The sequence below is a fragment of the Xenopus laevis genome, chromosome 1L, assembly GCF_017654675.1.
Source record: "Xenopus laevis strain J_2021 chromosome 1L, Xenopus_laevis_v10.1, whole genome shotgun sequence".
NCBI lineage: Eukaryota > Metazoa > Chordata > Amphibia > Anura > Pipidae > Xenopus > Xenopus laevis.
This window is the reverse complement of record NC_054371.1, coordinates 42,320,619-42,339,828: the sequence shown is the minus strand read 5'-3', so window position 1 is coordinate 42,339,828 and position 19,210 is coordinate 42,320,619. Positions and strand designations below refer to the sequence as shown.

Here is a 19,210-nt window from a genome sequence, read left to right as displayed (position 1 = left end):
GAATAACCAAAAGATTGCTTGCACCTATGCTGCCAGATCTGGTACCATGTCATCTTAAGCAATTAGCTGTGTAAAGAGTGTGAGTCCAGAGTCTGGTTTTAGTAAGGAAATTGTCCTTCAAAACATATTTCATTGTGAGCTTTTCTTCAATCAGTTTTTTGAAAGTAGGCTTTTCAGTTCAAAACCAGATAGATGGGTACCCTAGAATTTTACAGTATTTGGCTGCACAATCCAATTAAACGAATTCCATCTAAAATACCCCCTATTGCATGACAAAATAGTGCTAAGGTGCAAAAACATGTATGTTATCTCTATAATTCTATACTTACATTCATGTAAATATTCCAATACCAATCTCAGATGTTCTAGTTCTTCATCTTGTAGATAAGAAACAGAATAAATATAAAAAAAAAACATTTTTTAAAAATAGAAGCGCAAGTGCGGTTTCCATGTGAACCCCCCCTTAAAGGGGCATATTGCTTGTTGTTCAACATGAGTGCAATCAATAGGAACTATACCAAACATACCTTTAACCTATAGTGTTATTCAGAAAAAATTTAAGGTTTTGGAATAGGCTTCCTGTAAATGGAAAAGGAACAAAATCAGTTTTAAAACTGAAACTTACTTTGTATCTACCATATCATCAGGGGGCTGTGTTATTTATATATATTAATATTAACATCAAGGTTCCAACTAACAGGTGTGGATGACAGGTCATGAGCAAGTGGATGCATGTTACAGGTCACACTCTAAATCTATATTGTCCATCTGTCATCTGTACATGTTTATCCCTCTATAAAATTATGTTAGCATAATACACTTTAGGCAAAGTAGCCAATGCAGCTGCTAAAAAAAGGGCTTTCTTAAAATCAGCATTATCCCAGGGAGGCTGCCACGAACCCCTAATGTTTGCAAGGTGACAACCTCTCATAGAACAAAAACTCTGTACAGGGGTGCCTTCTTTCTTTGCGGCTGTTCTGTAGGTCTGGAGGAGCTGTATAGTGGTGAGTTAGTCCTTCCATTACATGTTACTAAGGTACCAGTGGGCCCAGGGCAGAAATCTCATTGGTAGATCCCTGCAGCCAAATTTGTAATAAAACTACTATAAAGTAGTCAAATTTGAATCTAATAAGGCAGGCAATAAAAAAATGGTCTGGCCTCACTGAAGTAAACATAAGGTCCAGGTGAGCTGCTCTGTAAGTGGATAAACCAAAATTTATAAATAAAATATGCAATAAATAAATTAGATGGATACATTGTAGAGCTCTTGCAGATGAATAATGAGGGTCTGCCATTTCAAAGAATGGTTACGGCAGCCAAAGCTCTGACTATGGCCACCCCTGTACCGGTGGGCCCTGGGCAAATGCCTGATTGACAAGGATACAATTTGCTGATGTTGTCTCATTATTCCCTGCCCCACAAACAAAGGCACCATTAAAAGACTGTAGTTCCAAATCATTACATTACATACATGACATGGGAAAAACCACATGCTATCTTTTCACAAACAATCCTTACTCATAAACATAAAGGCTAGAATGATTTGAGACACTTGCATAAATTTAACTGCAAATGAGTATTTAAAGCAGCTTTATGTTAATGCTTGAAAAAAAGCCATGCATTGTTAATATGTTCTCGCTGTAATAGTAGGATATAATAAATATTGTGGTGAGACTCTTATTGAATATACCGGTATCTTCTGCCAGTTCCCGACAATAACCATTATTTATGCATTTTCTAATGGCATCTTCCTAAATACTGCAGAACCAAAGCTATCTTTGTATGATTACATGAATTGGAACACAGTTAGCAGACTTTAATTAGGTTGACTCTTGACCTTTGCTAATTGTGCTAATTGCTTCACACCACTGAGGCCATTATGTATTAATGAATGATGTACAGATGGAGCGCCTGGTGTCCAAATTGATTTTCAAAGATAAGCCAGATAGTTATCTCTGGAAATCCAAATCTTCCCTCTGTGTTTTAAATATAGGCCTACCTCAATGTTTGACACCACTAAGACTTTTTCACATGCTTATTATGTCACATCTCCAAACTTGTGATGTGTGAGTTGGCAGAAAGCAGTCCCTCAACCTAACCGCCATAATCTATATACCCTCACTGACCCACCCATGTCTGATGTCACCAGAGGGGAAGGGCAGGCAGTCACAGGTATATAAATAAGCCTTCTGCATACTGCAGACACCACAGAATTGGGGGCATATTATTATCACAGGCAGGGTGTGCTATGGGCAAAGTCTGGCCCACCTGTGACTCGCTAAAGATGTGCTTTGCTGGTCCAAACCTGCCAGGCCAGTGGTATTTGGACAAACTTGCACCACAACTCACTACTCCAAACATGTAAACTGAGATCAATTCTTCAGGAATCCCCCTATTTTGGCCCCTCCACCTGGACCCCAGTCTTATGCTTCCCATAATATCCACCTGAATTAACCCTGTGCAATTGGTCACTAGGCCAGCAGCAAATTTTGCACCTTTGTGCAACCAATCAGCATGTTGTCTTTACTGGTCACCTCTTAAAAGGCAAAACTTTTTTATTGGTTGCTCTGGATTACTGCACCTTGACAACGTTGTACTGAATGTTACATACAGGAATATGGATAATAAAAATTATTGTCTCATTTGATTTTGTTTTTCAGGCATTTAAAGATGTTTTAACGGCCAAGGTACAGGAGCAATATTTAGGTCTCTGTGACTTCCTAAGGTAAAGTAAATTACGAAATAATTGTTTATCACTTACAGTTCCACATTAGAGGAATTGTTCAGTGTAATAATAAAAAGTGGGTAAATAGATAGCCCGTGCAAAATAAAAAATGTTTCTTATATAGTTAGTTAGGTAAAAATGCACTCCGGACAATGCTCGTGAAGATACAATAATAGTCTAAACTTTATTATGTCAAATGTAGTTTGAGAGCTTAAAGTGACCTTTATGAGAGAGATTACAGTATGCATAGCAGCTAAATGCTATTGTAAAGGCTATCAGCCGCCAGCGTGGGATGTTCTAGTACAAAAGTGCCATTTGCTTAAAGACCTTCAGCTTAAAAAGTAATGTTTAGTACAATGAATGCTTATCAAAGATTTAGCATCAATATCTTGTACCTGTGCTTTAGCATCTCTCACAAATAAGCTTTCTGGGGAAACATAAAAATACATAATGTGTGTTAAAAAATGACATCAGCCTGTCAGGCAGTTCAACGGTAAGCTATCTATAGGGCTACCTTTGCACTGGGGCCTATATGCCTCTAGTTATGACAGACATAGGGATAATGTGACACCCCCTAACGCGGATCAGTGTTTTCTAGCCCATTCATTTGCTGTGGCCTGACAGCGGGTTCTTACCATTACTTTATTAATTATAATCCTACCCTTGGCTGAAAACCTAAACTTCTCAGTAGGGTGAAAGAACAAGGATTATGCTAACAAATGTTAATTTGACAGAAAGCACAGTAGACAATGCTTTAAATGAGAATGGACATACATAAGGGTTTAACCCCTTAAATCCTAAAAAAGAATGCTTTGTATTGCTAACACTAATATTGGATCCATTCCTACAAGCTCCAAATTTGATTTTGGACATTTCATTCAAAGTCCCCAAATTCCAATCCTGTATAGAAAAAAAATCAGCATCGGATTTTGGGGTCCGGGCTACTTCTTCAGGGGCCAGTGCCCCTCTTGCCTCTGCTGCAACCACCCTCCGTCCCCAGGCCCCGTACCCCCCCATTCACCCCTCATGTGTACCTTATGTTCATTTGGTTGCAGCTGCATTTGGGGCCAGGGGGAAGGTCAGAGTGCAGCGCCTATGGGGAGCAGGTCTGGTTTGGTGGGGCCCACCAGGATTTTCCCAGTGTCCCACAGGCCCAGTCGGACCCTGGAAAGAAATCAGCAATTACCTTGGATCAGACTACTACAAGTTAGAAACTTACAGTTATTATAGTGCCATTGGTTACTACGACAATGCTTGCTCGGGAGAAGGAGGGATAAATATAAATGCACAGGATAGTGCTGTCACAATACAAAGGATACCATGGGGGTATCCTTTGGATACCAAGGAATAAACTTATTAAGATGGGTAAGCTAAACTGTTAAAATGCATGAGGTGTATTGATGACAGTGCGGTGGGTAAATGATAAAAACTCATAGGACAGAATAGCTGGAATGAAGAGTATAGCATGGTTAGAATTTCATGTCCGTGATGAGAATGCATGGGGTACAGTTGTGATAATGAGTGGAGTAGAATTAAAGGAACTGGTAGAATAAACAGCCCGAGCATCTGAGCCCATAACAAAGTCTTGCAAAACTTTGTATAAAACTGAGCACTAGGTGGCACTCACTATACAGCCTTTTAAGCCTGAGAGAATTCTTCCACTAAACAGAAAATATCAGAGAATAAACAGAGAATAAACAGAGAATATCAGCATCTTTTACTTTCTTGTCTGTCTATGATAAATGACACGACTAATATATTATATTTGCCAAACCAGAGAAATTATATATAAAAAATATACAATATCTAAACAATTTAATTATCTATGCTTGACTGAATTACTGCTGGGACTGCTGAGCATAAAATCATTTTCTCAAATGCTTACATTAGGTGCTATTTCCGAAAGAGTACTGTATATATAATATTACATTATGGCAATACAATATTTAACTCATGCTGCAATTACTCATGACAAACAGACACTCTGAAGTGATTTACAGGCGCCTGAAATGTCCTCCTTTTAGGTGTTATGAGTAGGGTATTCTCCTCACGTTTTCTTACTGAGCTCTCAAGATAACATTCCATAACAGATCACTTATAGTTGCATTTCGTACACAAAGCTTAGCTTCTGCAGATTCACTGTGGGTCTGGGTGCCATATAACATAGTAACTATCACTATGATGGGCGAATAAATTCTCCAGGCGAGAATTTGCAGCGAATTTCCACGTTTCGACAGCAGGGAATAAATTTGCGAAACTGCGGTGAAAATTCGCAGACGAAAAATCTGCTGCATCAAAAATTTTTTCCTTAAAATGGGCTTATGGTAGATGGCCTCCCATTTCCGGATAACAGATTTCCGTAAATGGATCCTATACCTGATACTCTGTATCATGCCACTTAAATCACCTTCTACCAGTCAACACAAATGGTATGTTGCATATAATACTTAATAAATGTCCATTGATTGTCAACCCAGTGCAAATTTACCTGAAAAAAAAAAACAGGCGGAAATAAAGGGCCAATATATCATTGAGTTTTCTAGAATTGTGATTAGTACTGGTTAATACTGAGTAATATCTGATTGCATAGATAAATAGTAATAGCTCATAACAGGATATAAGAAACACTAGACTTGTGTGCTGGACTATATGGTCATGCTGTTCTGTCTTCTTAAATTGGCATTATAATGACAAAAATAATAACAAAACAATGTGTCTCAGAATAATAATAATAATAATGATAATAATAACAAATAGTAGTAATAACAAGTAGTGGCTGGCCAGCTAAAAACAGATAAATATATATGTATTGCTAAAATCCTCAAATTTGCCAGTATCTAAAATGTGTACTGCTCAATACATAAATCTTTAAAATAAATAAACAAATATATATATCCAGGGAGAGAAAGCCTTTGTTGTATAGAATCCAATTTCTCACCATCTTACTTTTTAAACAAAAAAAAAGTGAGGAACAGTCTTAAAGCAGATTCCCAGGCATCAGAGGGGGATTGAAAACAAAAAAGGGATGACAGTTAACTCTGGTGGGCCAGTTAAGCACTTACAAGGTAGGAGAGTCACACTTAAGTAATTTATTGATTACAGTGCCAGAAAAACAGTGTCAGGGCATCTCCTTTGATATGCTCTCTATGTCAACACCTTTATCAGCATGAGTAAAAGTCCCCACCATTTTACTCTCATCACCATAAATGGTCCTTCTCTACTCCACTTGTGCCACCTGTCCTCTATAGGTATCCGCTCCTCCAATCCACCACTCAATGCTTCCTCCAAAAGTACTTTCTCTTAGACTCTCCAATCCAAGATGGCAACTGTCAGGGTTTCAGCTTGTGTTCCACAGTGGAATGCAAACCACTAACATTGCAGATATAAATATCACTGCAGCAAACAGTATTAAAAAAAATTAGGATTACTACACAAAATTATACTTTTTGTGCAATAAACCTCCTAAATGGCTGCTTAGCTAAGGCTTAAATTGAGCCTATATTCACAGAAAATTTGTATAGTAAATAAAATCTCTAAATAAATGCATACATTTAAAAAATGAACATATAGTGGCCCCATAACAAATTAGTTTGAAACACAAATTGAGAAACAAATTAAAAAACAAAATAGGGTACTTTAAAGAGGTTGTTTGCCTTTTAATATGATGTAGAGAGTGATATTCTGAGACAATTTGCAATTGGTATTCATTTTTTATTATTTGTGGTTTTTGAGTTATTTAGCTTTTTATTCAGCAGCTCTCAGTTTGCAATTTCGGCAATCTGGTTGCTAGGGTCCAAATTACCAACCAACCATGCATTGGTTTGAGAATGGAATATAAATAGGAGAGGCCTGACAGGAAAGAGGAGTAATGCAAAGTAGCAATAACAATACATTTGTAGCTTTATAGAGCATTTGTTTTTTAGATCGGGTCAGTGACCCCCATTCGGAAGCTGGAAAGAGTCAGAAGAAAAAAACAAATAACTCAAAAACTATAAAATGTAAATAATGAAGACCAACTGCAAAATTGCTAGTAATTGGACATTATATAACATAATAAAAATGACCACCCCTTAAAGTACCTCCATCTAAATCAAATTATTTTGCAAACTGCAATAGGCTGTAGGCTGTAAACAAAATATATTGAATAGCAACATACTTGTTGTAAAACTCCCATTGCCATAAATAGCAGTTTGTTAAAGCTTTGTCTTTTATTTTGATTCCTTTCTAACAGAAATGTCCCATTGTTTGCATCGTGGCCTTCAGAGAAAATAGACCTCCTTGTTCATTGCTCTCTGCAAAGAAATTACAGGTTAGAAAGCAACACTATATATAGTGGGATTGTTTTGCTTATTATCTTTAGCCCTTGTACTGTTTCAGTAATTATCTTTATTGGTTATTTGGGAACTGAGTTAAAGGGCCAGTAATATCAAGAAGTCAATCAACTTACTATGCAGCAAGGTGGCTCAGTGGCTGGCATTCTTGCCTTGCAGCGCTGGGGTCCTAAATTCTATTCTGATAAAACTGACCATTAGATTGTAAGCTCCGCTTGGTTTGATGTGAATGACAATGTCTGTAGAGCACTGAAGACTATGTTATATATGTATTTGTACCAACAGCTGGGCACCACAGTATCATAATTCCATGAATGCATCAATATCTCCAGCAATGAATGTCTTTACTGTTGTTTGTGCTCGGAATTCTCACAAACTCTTAGAGGGGTAGTTGACCTTTATATAAATTTTTAGGATATTGCATAATAATCATCTTTTTAATTGGTCTTCATTTATTATAATTTTTGAATTATTTTCCTTCTTCTTCTGACTCTTTCCATCTTTCAAATGGGGTGTCGCTGACCCCAGCAGTAAAATGAAAAGATTGCTCTGTGAGGTTACAATGTTATTTTTATTTTTTTTAATCAGTTGCTGCTGAACAAACTGGAGAAATAAAAAAAAAGAGAACCAATTGCAGACTGTGTCAGAAAATCACTGTCTACATTATACTAAAAGTTATTTTATAATTTAAAGGTGAAATGACCTTTCAATGCCACCATAGTCTTTAAGTGCAACCCCTCCCTCCCAAAATCTACTTGGATTATGGTCATTCCATATATTTACCTAACTAATTATAACTGACAGCTGCCATATTGCTTCTGCTGGGTAAAGGCAGTGGCGTAACTAGATTACTGGGCCCCACAGGCCCCCCAAAATGTCTAGAGGTTGACTTGTTTTACACAATATTTATTGAAATCATATATGAATTAGGACCTTGGGGGCCCATACATCTCCTGGGCAGCCACAGGGTCTGATTCCTCTGTAGTTATGCCTCTGGGTAAAGGTAAATGCTTTATGGGCAAAAATAAGAGCACAGAAGGACTTATTTACAACTACAGCCCACAGAAATGGATGCAACTTGTTGCAAAGTAACTGAGCACAACAATTCGGACTCCGTGTTACTTTATGAGGAGGTGGGCTCTAAATCAGAATGCAGGCCTGCAGTTGTGTTTGTTTTGATGAATTGGACACAATTGTTGCTCTTCTTGTCCAAAATTGCACTTTGCACACTGCACTTGTGGTTATAAATGAGCCCTCATCTCTTATAACCATCAGGGATCCTGTTGCTGCCACTGTCTATGGACATGCAGCTAATATTCTATGTATGGACATTCTGCCAGTTATATGCAAGTAGTAATAATAAATCACTGTTTATTTATTTACTTCAGATGGCAATTGTAAAGAACAAATAGACACAGCTTAAAGATTACATTTTGGATGAATGACAAATTGCAATTACTTTTTTTTTGTAATCAGTATTCTGGTTTTGCAGCCTGCAAAATTATGTCCCATGTGCTCTTTCTGGATTTGAGCAGTGCATGTTTCTACACATTTCCTCAACAAACTGAATTATGAATCCCTCATTTCCTCAACATTTTTTTTCAACATGTTAATATAACAACCAACATATGTCTGCCCTGGGCTGTGGCAGCCAACGGTACTAACTGATATCCAGGCAATACAAGCAGATCTATGTTCTGCTATAGAACAAGCTTATTTAAAAACATTTGGAAGGAAGTTCTGATTTTTATAGTTTTCTTACTAGTAACATAAATTTCAGATGGTATAATTCATAGAAATATGATATATAAAATGAAATATGAAAGTTATCATTTCAGTGGCCAGAAGTATCAGAAAGTAAAAATATAATTTCAATTGTTGCTTTGCAGTAGATTTGGGATAAATCTGGGTTTGTGCATCTTATGAACAATAACTACAATACAACAACAATAATTTGTGTATAATGGAGATGTACACTGAAGGAAAAATATATAAGCTCATATAAAATCACATCTATATGACTTTTTAAACTCTGTAGGCCTATGTCAGACCGAGGCTGACACACACACAGCCAAATACTTTGGTTGAAAAACGACATATGTACCATTATCCTAGAAGGAACTGTCATTGAGATTAAAATGTTTTTTTTTTTTTAAAGGTTTTTATTTTTGCATTTTAAACATAAAAGAAAACAATAAAAATTAACAATAATAATAATAATCGTACTTGGCATTTTCAGAGAAGACTGGGTACAAGTGATATCATAACACAGTGATTGACATTACCAATTCAATATATCGCTTGCAGTCAACGATACCTGAGGGTTGACATCCAACCAAGGGGTCCATATTTTCCCAAACTTGTCAGGAGTTCCCCGAGCATTATAGGTTAACTTGATTAGTGGAAGGGTGACATTTATTAAATCAATCCACTGCTGGAGTGTGGGGGCATTAGGACTCATCCATTTCATAATAATAAGCTTTTTTGCATAAAACACCATAGAACGTAGTAAAGTTCTAGTTTTTTGCAAGGGCACCACTTCGTCAATTATACCTAGAATACAGACTTCAGGAGTACAAATTCCAGGGAGAGACAGATGTTCATTACTATATTGAATTACCGCCTTCCAATATGACGGTACCCTGGGGCAGTCCCAGATTAAGTGCAGGAAGCCTGCCTCTGCTGTACTGCACTTGGCACATTTAGCCCCTTCTAGTCTACCCATAACTTTGAGTCTCTGGGGCGTGATATATATTTGGTGAATCATCTTGAATTGGATCATTTTATCTCTTAGGGAAATCAGAAAGGAGTAAAGGTTGTCTACAGCCTCCTCCCACTGTTCCTCCTCCAATGAGGGAAGCGTATCCAACCATTTCCTTTTGGCTTTATCAAACGGCACAGACTGTGAGGCCTGGATTATATTGTATAACTGTGATACCAGTTTAGCTGGGGCAGGGTCCCAAAGTCTGGCCTCCCACACCTGCTGCGTTGGTGAAAGCTGGTATGATTGGAACTGGGCATAGAAAGCATGTCTTAATTGGAAGTATCGATATAGTTGTATGTCCTGTCGGTTAAATTTAGTTTTTAACTGTGCCAGGGAGGGGAAGGATCCATCCACTAATAGGTCCTCTAAATGTCGGATCCCAATAAGTGGCCAGTAATGAAAATCCACTAGTTGTGACAGATGAGGCAGATTAGAATTTTGAGATTGAGATTTGAGATTAAAATGTTTAGCATTGACTGAACTGATATCTGTAGTATTGAAAAGTTATTTACATAAAATTTCAGCCACCTTTTTCTGCCTGCATGAAAGACTTCATGATATTCAGGGCACTTGTATGTCTTCTTTATTTTGGGGAAAACCATTTCTACTCTGACTTAAGATGGCCACTACATTGGTGGCCAAAGTCATCATACCCTGGTCAAGACAGGTCACACATTGACTAAACAAACTCTCAAGGGGTGTACTCTGGTGCATAATGGGGCAGTGACTATATATATATATATATATATATATATATATATATATATATATATATATATATATGTATATATATATATATGTAGCGCTATAGTAAATTGAGTGCACCTTACTCTACTATAAGCTTCACTCCCAGTACATATGCTCCGGATGAGACCTTAAAACCTTAGGGAGTGAGCCTTCGCAGCGATGTGGAAGCAGGGTGTAGTGCAACTGTAACTGTATTCAGGGTGCAAAGAATTGGGCGCCAGTGGTTCTTATAACTTAACCATAGAACAGATTTATTGAGCACAGTATACAATCCTCAGTGGAGCGTACATATGTCAGAACATTGCAGGTTCATACAGTACATTGAATAGGCAGTACTCACAACACCTTTGGTCAGTATGATTCTCCTCAGAGATAGGAACAATACATGCAGCTTTGAGGAGGTACACCCAGCTTTCAGCCTTTTCCCTAAGTGGAACCTGAGGGGAATCTATCTACCCTAGGTTTGTACACTTAGTCCCTACTTCTTGGCAATGAGTACCCTGGGATCTTAATCCCACTACAATCCTCGTAGGAGCCTCAAGCTGCTCAGCTAAATAATCTGACTGACTGTCACTTCTAGAGTGGTCTATAAGGGTGAGTAGCCTATTCTTACTAGACCTGACCTGTCTAGGTTCCACTCGAGCTCTGCCTCCTGCACAGACTAGAGCCAGCACAAGATGGACCCTGAAAGCATGGCTTCAGAGCCTTTTATATCCTAGCACAGTGCCATCTACTGGTCACTGTGAGAAATAGCAAGAGTCAACAGTACCCCTCCCAACTGTATTTTAGGACCCAACTAGGTGTCCATAACATATAGGGACTGCACAAAATACTAGGGGTGGCTATCCTACACATCCCTACACACACACACACACACACACACACACATATATATAACCTTTAAGGGCAAATGGGCTCTAAAAGCTTTTGAAATAAATAATTAAATTTAAGCTCTGAAACAGGTACTCAAGTGTAATTAAATCTATTACAGTGGGATATAATGGAATATTACAATTTCAAGCAACATTTATCAGAATCATGGATACATCACTGCTAGAAGTAACTAGATTTAAGAACAATATCCTCCTTTTTAATAAAGAAGGTTTCATATAGAAATAATCAACAAGCCTTACAACCAGAAAAGTCTTTATTTTTACAGGAAATCCAGCTACTATATTGCCTCATTTCTTTAACCTACCTACACATAGGGGCACATTTACTTAGCTCGAGTGAATGAATAAAAAATACTTCGAATTTCGAAAAAATTTTTGGCTACTTCGACCATCGAATTGGCTACTTCAAACTTCGACTACGACTTCAAATTGAACGATTCAAACTAAAAATCGTTCGACTATTCAACCATCCGATAGTCGAAGTACTGTCTCTTTAAAAAAAATTCAACCCCCTACTTCGCCAACTGGGTAGAGATTTTGACTGGGCAAAAGGTAACAAAAAGAATTATCATTGGTGTATGCTATAAACCACCTCGTATAAGTGTCGAGTATGAAGCCCAGCTACTCTTGCAGATACAAGTGGCTTCACAGCTGGGTCAAGTTGTTGCTATGGGTGACTTCAATTATCCAGACATTAACTGGGGTAATGGAGTTGCTAAGACAGAAAAAGCTAGTAGGTTTGTAAATATGCTGAATGACAACTTTTTATTCAAGCTCGTTCAAGAACCTACTAGGAATAACTCTCTTTTGGACCTTGTAATAACTAACAATACTGAACTCATCTCTAACATTTGTGTGGGTGAGCATTTAGGGAATAGTGATCATAACATGGCCTCCTTTGAGATTCTGTTGCAGAAGCAATTCTATAAGGGAGTAACTAAAACACTAAATTTAAGACGTGCAAACTTTGACAGTATAAGGGCATCTCTGCAACATATTAAGTGGGAAATGCTTTTCACAGGGTTAAACACAGAACAAAAATGGGAAGTCTTTAAAATGCTGCTTAATAAATATACTTGTCAGTATATTCCACTTGTAAGCAAGTAACGTCGTTGCAAAGCAAAACCTTTTTGGTTCAATAGAAGCGTTGGTGTTGAGGTGGGTAAGAAAAGACGTGCTTTTAAGGCTTTCAAGTTAGCTGGTACAGCCGAAACATTTATAAGGTACAAGGAGGCCAATAAATCATGCAAAGAAGCTATAAGGCAAGCTAAAATTGCTATAGAAAAGGATATTGCAGCAAGCAGTAAAAAAAATCCAAAATTATTTTTTAAATATGTTAATAGTAAAAAAATGAAGCAGGAAGGGGTGGGACCCTTACTATCAGAGGGGGGTCAGCTGGTTGATGAAAACAAAATAAAAGCGCAGATTCTGAACTCATATTTTTCATCTGTCTACACAAATGAGGAACCATTAAGTGAAGGTTTCCTTCTTAACAGTCCCAATTCTAGTAATACAACTAATGATGCATGGTTCACACATGATGAAATTCAAAAGAGACTAGAACATGTTAAGATTAACAAAGGTCCAGGGCCAGATGGTATTCATCCCAGGGTAATTAGCGAGCTTAGCTCTGTGATTGCCAAACCTCTTTACTTAATTTTTCAGGATTCATTGAGATCTGGCATAGTGCCGAGAGACTGGCGAATTGCTAATGTGGTGCCTCTATTAAAAAAAGGATCCCGTTCTCAGCCTCAAAACTATAGGCCAGTTAGTCTGACGTCAGTGGTAGGAAAGCTTTACGAAGGGTTAATAAAGGATAAGATACTGGACTTCATAGCAAATCATAATACTATGAGTTTGTGCCAGCATGGTTTTATGCGTAATAGATCTTGCCAGACTAACTTAATTTCTTTTCATGAGAATGTAAGTAGAGACCTCAATTCTGGGATGGCAGTGGATGTGATTTACTTAGACTTTGCTAAAGCATTTGATACAGTGCCACACAAAAGGTTACTGGTTAAATTAAGGAATGTTGGCCTGGAACATATTTGTACCTGGATAGAGAACTGGCTAAAAGATAGACTACAAAGAGTGGTGGTAAATGGAACATTTTCTAATTGGACCAGTGTTGTTAGTGGAGTACCACAGGGCTCTGTACTAGGTCCCTTGCTTTTCAACTTGTTTATTAATGACCTGGAGGTGGGCATTGAAAGTACTGTTTCTATTTTTGCAGATGATACTAAATTGTGCATAGCTATAGGTTCCATGCAGGATGCTGCCACTTTGCAGAGTGATTTGTCTAAACTGGAAAACTGGGCAGCAAACTGGAAAATGAGGTTCAATGTTGATAAATGCAGGTTATGCACTTTGGCAAAAATAACATAAATGCAAGTTATACACTAAATGGCAGTGTGTTGGGAGTTTCCTTAAATGAGAAGGATCTAGGGGTTTTTGTAGATAACAAGTTGTCTAATTCCGGGCAGTGTCATTCTGTGGCTACTAAAGCAAATAAAGTTCTGTCTTGCATAAAAAGGGCATTAACTCAAGGGATGAAAACATAATTATGCCTCTTTATAGGTCCCTGGTAAGGCCTCATCTGGAGTATGCAGAGGGAAGAAAGACTTAAATTATGAGGGTAGACTGTCAAGGTTGGGGTTGTTTTCTCTGGAAAAAAAGGCGCTTTCGAGGGGACATGATTACACTTTACAAGTACATTAGAGGACATTATAAAGTGGATCACCGTACCAGAGGTCACCCCTTTAGACTAGAAGAAAAGAACTTTCATTTGAAGCAACGTAGGGGGTTCTTCACAGTCAGGACAGTGAGGTTGTGGAATGCACTGCCGGGTGATGTTGTGATGCTGATTCAGTTAATGCCTTTAAGAATGGCTTGGATGATTTTTTGGACAGACATAATATCAAAGGCTATTGTGATACTAAGCTCTATAGTTAGTATAGATATGGGTATATAGAATTTAATTAAAAGTAGAGAGGGGTGTGTGTATGGATGCTGGGTTTTCATTTGGAGGGGTTGGACTTGATGGACTTTGTCTTTTTTCAACCCAATTTAACTATGTAACTATGTAACTATGTAACTAAAACCTACCGAGCATCAATGTTAGCCTATGGGTTAGGTCCCCATAGGCTTTCCTGTCAATTTGGGATCGAAGGAAAATCGTTCGATCAATGGATTAAAAGATCAATCGAACGAATGAAATGCGGTAAATGTGTTGACTTCGATATTCGAAGTCGAAGGATTTTATTTCGACGGTCAAATATCGAGGGTTAATTAACCCTCGATATTCGAGCCATAGTAAATGTGCCCCATACTGTATAAGGCAGAAATCTCCAATCAGCCTGTATCCAGCAAGCTGTTGTACTGATTTTTTTTAACTTCATTTTTTATTATGTTCACTAGCAAAATATAGAAATAAACTATAAATAGAATATTTTTGTCCTCATTGGCCATTGTAGTCTAAACATCTTTAGCATAAAGTAATATTTAATTCTACTATATGTATGTATGTTCTTTATTTAGTTATTCAATTTTTATTCCCCTCCATTATTTGTAGAGCTGGAACAACAGTAATTGTAAACAGCCTGACTTCGTCCTTTTTGGTCCTGGTAAAATCTGTAAGTAAACTATGCTTTATTTTCATTCTCTTTATTCTTATAAAGCAGTACTATTGATATGCACCATGGCATTATCTTAACTAGGCACAATGAGTCCTACCCCAGCAGAGTTTACAGTCTATAGGGGTCATTTACTTCTTGAAGGGTAGGGTGCAAAGTGCAAAAATCTGGCACAATCAGCTATATATTTTTTTTTATATTTATATTTTTTTTTTCTTTGTTCGCTGCTCTGCAGGTAGTAGAATTTCTGCAGGTCTCTGTGGTCCTGTGAATACAGGGCTTGTTTTTTTTTAAGTACACTCTTGTTTCCTTTATACCTCTGAGGGATATCAGTGCTTTATCATATTGGAAGATGATTTGGTTTGAATTTTCAGAAGATTGAGTATGGCAAATATTAATTCATCATTGTTCATGTCTAGGGAAAATGCCAGATTGTTCTGCAGCTTACACCAGACAGAATGTTATCTGATTCCAGTGCTACAAGGAATTACTCTGCTCTTCTAAAAAGGTTTCCGACTATGCCACTCATCTTAGAGAAAAGAAATGGCTCTGCTTATCCTTTTGAAAGTAAGACAATTATTTTAATGCTCCCATTAATACAATACTGTCTGCATTCAGCAGTTCTGTATTCACAAATGACAGGCTGGGGGCACCCCATAATCTGCCTGCTACCCTAACTTGTACATCATTTCATCATTTATTGACTACATCTATCAGTACAACACAATGCTGGATTTTTAATATAGTGCTAGATGAGCACTAAGGAATTTAATTTTGCATCCCTATTTTTCACTTGGATCAGAACATGTTACTGACCACTTTAGGGGTGCAGGCAAATAGTTTTATTGTCCTGCCATAAAACCCTCATATTGTTACTAACTGACAACATATGCTGAAAGAATCCTTTTTACTGTCTATTAATTTGGGGCAGATATGTGCGGTTGTTTTGCATCCTCTATGCACAACAATTGGAGGTATAGTCTGTCATCATTATGTTTGCACATTTATAGTGGCAATTTTGGCAATTTCCCCAATACTGTGCATTTTTTCTTAGGGCCGGCATTGCCACAGGCACCTTTTTCGGCTTCATACAGAGCAGCATCCAATCAAATGCACACAAGAGCAAGGCCACAGGTAAAGTAACCCATCATTCACCCTTGGAATAAAAGTATTTACCATACAGTACCTAGTCTACACTGATTGGCGCATCTCTAGAAACTAATTTTACTTTTACCACAATTTGAAATTTCTGAAACTCCTAAATTTGAATTATGTTTTCAAAATATATGAATTACTATATTATAAAAGGACAACTAAACCCTTGACGTTCTCCACCCCCTCCACTGCTCGCTTCACTGCACAAAGCTCCCTGCTTGCAGTATTTATTTATTTTAGAAGTCATCCTTCTACTGACCTACTATAAATTTGCAGAGTTGTAATTGGGGCATATATCACTAGTGCCTACCTGTTTTTAACCCTTGATGTACCACCAACCTTTTGTGTGGGGGAACCCTTGAGTGAAGCACACCAGGCAGAGAGTTGTAGTTCAGTCACATTCTCTTTATTTGTCATGGCCTTCAACGGAACAGCAGCACATTCACAGGGCTCAATCTCCCAGCCTTTTGCATAACATTGCCCATAACAGCACACTGCCAGGGGACACACATTCTCACAGGCACCCCTCTTGGGTCCTGGCCGGCTCAATCCGGATCTAGCCTTTCCTCTTAAACCTTGGCTGGCGGGATTACCGCTGGGAACACTATGCCCACTCACTCCTAGCTGTCCATGCTAGTAACCTCTCTAACTTACATTCCGTAGAATTACACCACTAGGCCTCACACTACCTAGGCTCAATAACTCTTCCAGGAGATGACTCTACTGCTGCAGTGCCCTCTGCTAATTTTGCTTCCCATGACGCATCTCTAATAATCATTTCCCTTACCTTCCCTTATATTACTATTCTCCACCCACTGGGGACTTTCCCTTACAACTGTTATCCTCAAGCTCCCCCAAGTGGCCAACCTAAATATATTTATTGACCACTACATAAACATTTATATTAAACCATTAACATTTTACCCTATTAGAGTTGCACAGCGGAGTTCAAAGGCGCCATCTTCTCTCTGTCTTCTGATCTTCTTCTGTAGAGTGGAAATCTTGAAAGAGCATGCACAGTTCAATCTATGTCCTGAATCAGCTTCTACTGCGCATGCTCTTGCAAGGTCCGTATCGGCAACTGTCAGAAGAGGATGAGAACACAGACGGAAGATGGCACCTTTTCATGTCCGCTGAGCAAATTTATAGCAGGTCTGGTCTAAAAAGAATAAATACTGCAGATACGGAGCTTGGATCAGGGGCAGTGTAGCGAGCAGTGAAGGGGGTGAAGGGTTTATTTCTCCTTTTAAAAAAAATAATTTAACATCTAAAAGCTGTTGATTCAGTTGTGTATGTCTAAAGTGTAGAAAGCATTTATCAATGTTATTAAATATCAAATATCTGCATGCTGAATTTTTTTTAAAAAAATGCCATGTTGTGTACTTACTTTTTGACATGACTGTATATTGTATGGCTCATTTACCCTGTTTAAGAAGTCTAAGAAGTCTTAACCTCGTTACCTCTATTGAGACTGGAGAAACTGGGATATGCCCATGAGTATAATGGCTATTAGTGATGGTTTCATTACAGCAAAGATAATCAGGTCATAAAATGATCTGCTGAAGGATGTGGTCATGTGGACCCAAAGGCAACCCACATGAACTTTCAAACATAATTATACCAGAGGAATTCAAAGATCTAATTCAAAGGCATTCATAGAGCGAACCAAAATGTATCATATTTTAAATAGATCATAAAGTAAGCTCCAGCTCTTCATCTCCCCATCCCTAAGTTGTTTGAAGATCAGCCTTAAATCATTTGGCCAACAAAGTAGCTGTGTATGTTTTCTGTCATTGTACCTTTAATAGGCGAAAACCGAAAACCCATTGGAACTGATTGGTGTTCAACTGCTCAGAGCAGTCAAACGCATTCTGAGAAATTAACACATTGATCTGTTTTGAAAAATGTGTCAATTTATTAAATAGTTTTCCCCAGGAAAGTCAGGAAATGTGAATTGCTGTTAGTCCTTCAGGATTCTCTAGTTATTCTAGTAAATCTACCCACAGTGGCATATATTCTTCAGAAAGCCCTTCCTATCAAGAATCTACACTGTTAACATTTTTGCGGTTGATTGTAGAAAGCGATTCGTATAATTCGCCATCAGCTGGGTTGCAGATAATTACTATAATTGAACAGATATTTGTGAAGTTTCAGTAAAGCCCTATTAACTGGTTTCCTGGGATACAGTACTTAGAGGAAATCCATCTCCTCTCTATTTATCCAATTACCCCGATAGTTACAAGGTTTGAACTGGCTTGCTGACAAGCTTATTTGGGTTATTAACAACAGTTTGTAGCAAAGACAGATATTGGAAGCAGCACATGGAAGGAGTTTAAAAATAAACTGTGTCAAAGTGATTCCCTTAAAGGAAAATTATATAACAGCACTGAGGTACCTTTGTCCTTTTGGTATGATTGCTGTCTTTAAATTTTAGACACATTTATGATTGTTTTGTGCATCAAATAAATATTATGTGTGTGATACTACTTACGATTTGTAAGGGATCCATTATCAGGAAACTCATTATCCAGAAAGCTCCAAATTAAGTAAAGGCCATAGCCCATTGACTCCATTATAATTAAATAATCCGAATTCTTAAAAAATTGTTTCCTTTTTCTCTGTGATATTAAAACAGTAGCTTGTACTTGATCCCAACTAAGATATAATTAATCCTTATTGGAAGCAAAACCAGCCTATTAGCTTTATTTAATGTTTACATGATTTTCTAGTAGACTTACGGTATGAAGATTCAAATAATGGAAAGATCTGTTATCCGGAATACACCAGGTCCCAAGCATTCTGGATAACAGGTCCTATACCTGTACTATATTATTTATAGCCTGCGTTGGGTTCATTTTGCTTCACACTCCTGTAGACACAGGGTAGGGGATCCAGAAGGGTCTTTACTTTGCTTACCACCAACTCTGTGTTTTGGATAGAGGAAGCTCATCAGATGCCTTATA

General features: G+C 37.8%; 1 protein-coding gene across 1 annotated transcript in view; it reads left to right on the top strand.

Annotated features, from left to right (window-relative positions):
- The window catches only part of LOC108698490, a 62,078-nt gene that overhangs the window by 24,552 nt on the left and 18,316 nt on the right, over nucleotides 1–19,210 (top strand). Inside the window, exons 8-12 of the mRNA XM_041588969.1 lie at nucleotides 2,661–2,725; nucleotides 6,957–7,034; nucleotides 15,032–15,092; nucleotides 15,512–15,659; nucleotides 16,147–16,226. Coding sequence (XP_041444903.1) covers nucleotides 2,661–2,725; nucleotides 6,957–7,034; nucleotides 15,032–15,092; nucleotides 15,512–15,659; nucleotides 16,147–16,226 — 432 coding nt within the window. The remainder of the gene's footprint in view (nucleotides 1–2,660; nucleotides 2,726–6,956; nucleotides 7,035–15,031; nucleotides 15,093–15,511; nucleotides 15,660–16,146; nucleotides 16,227–19,210) is intronic.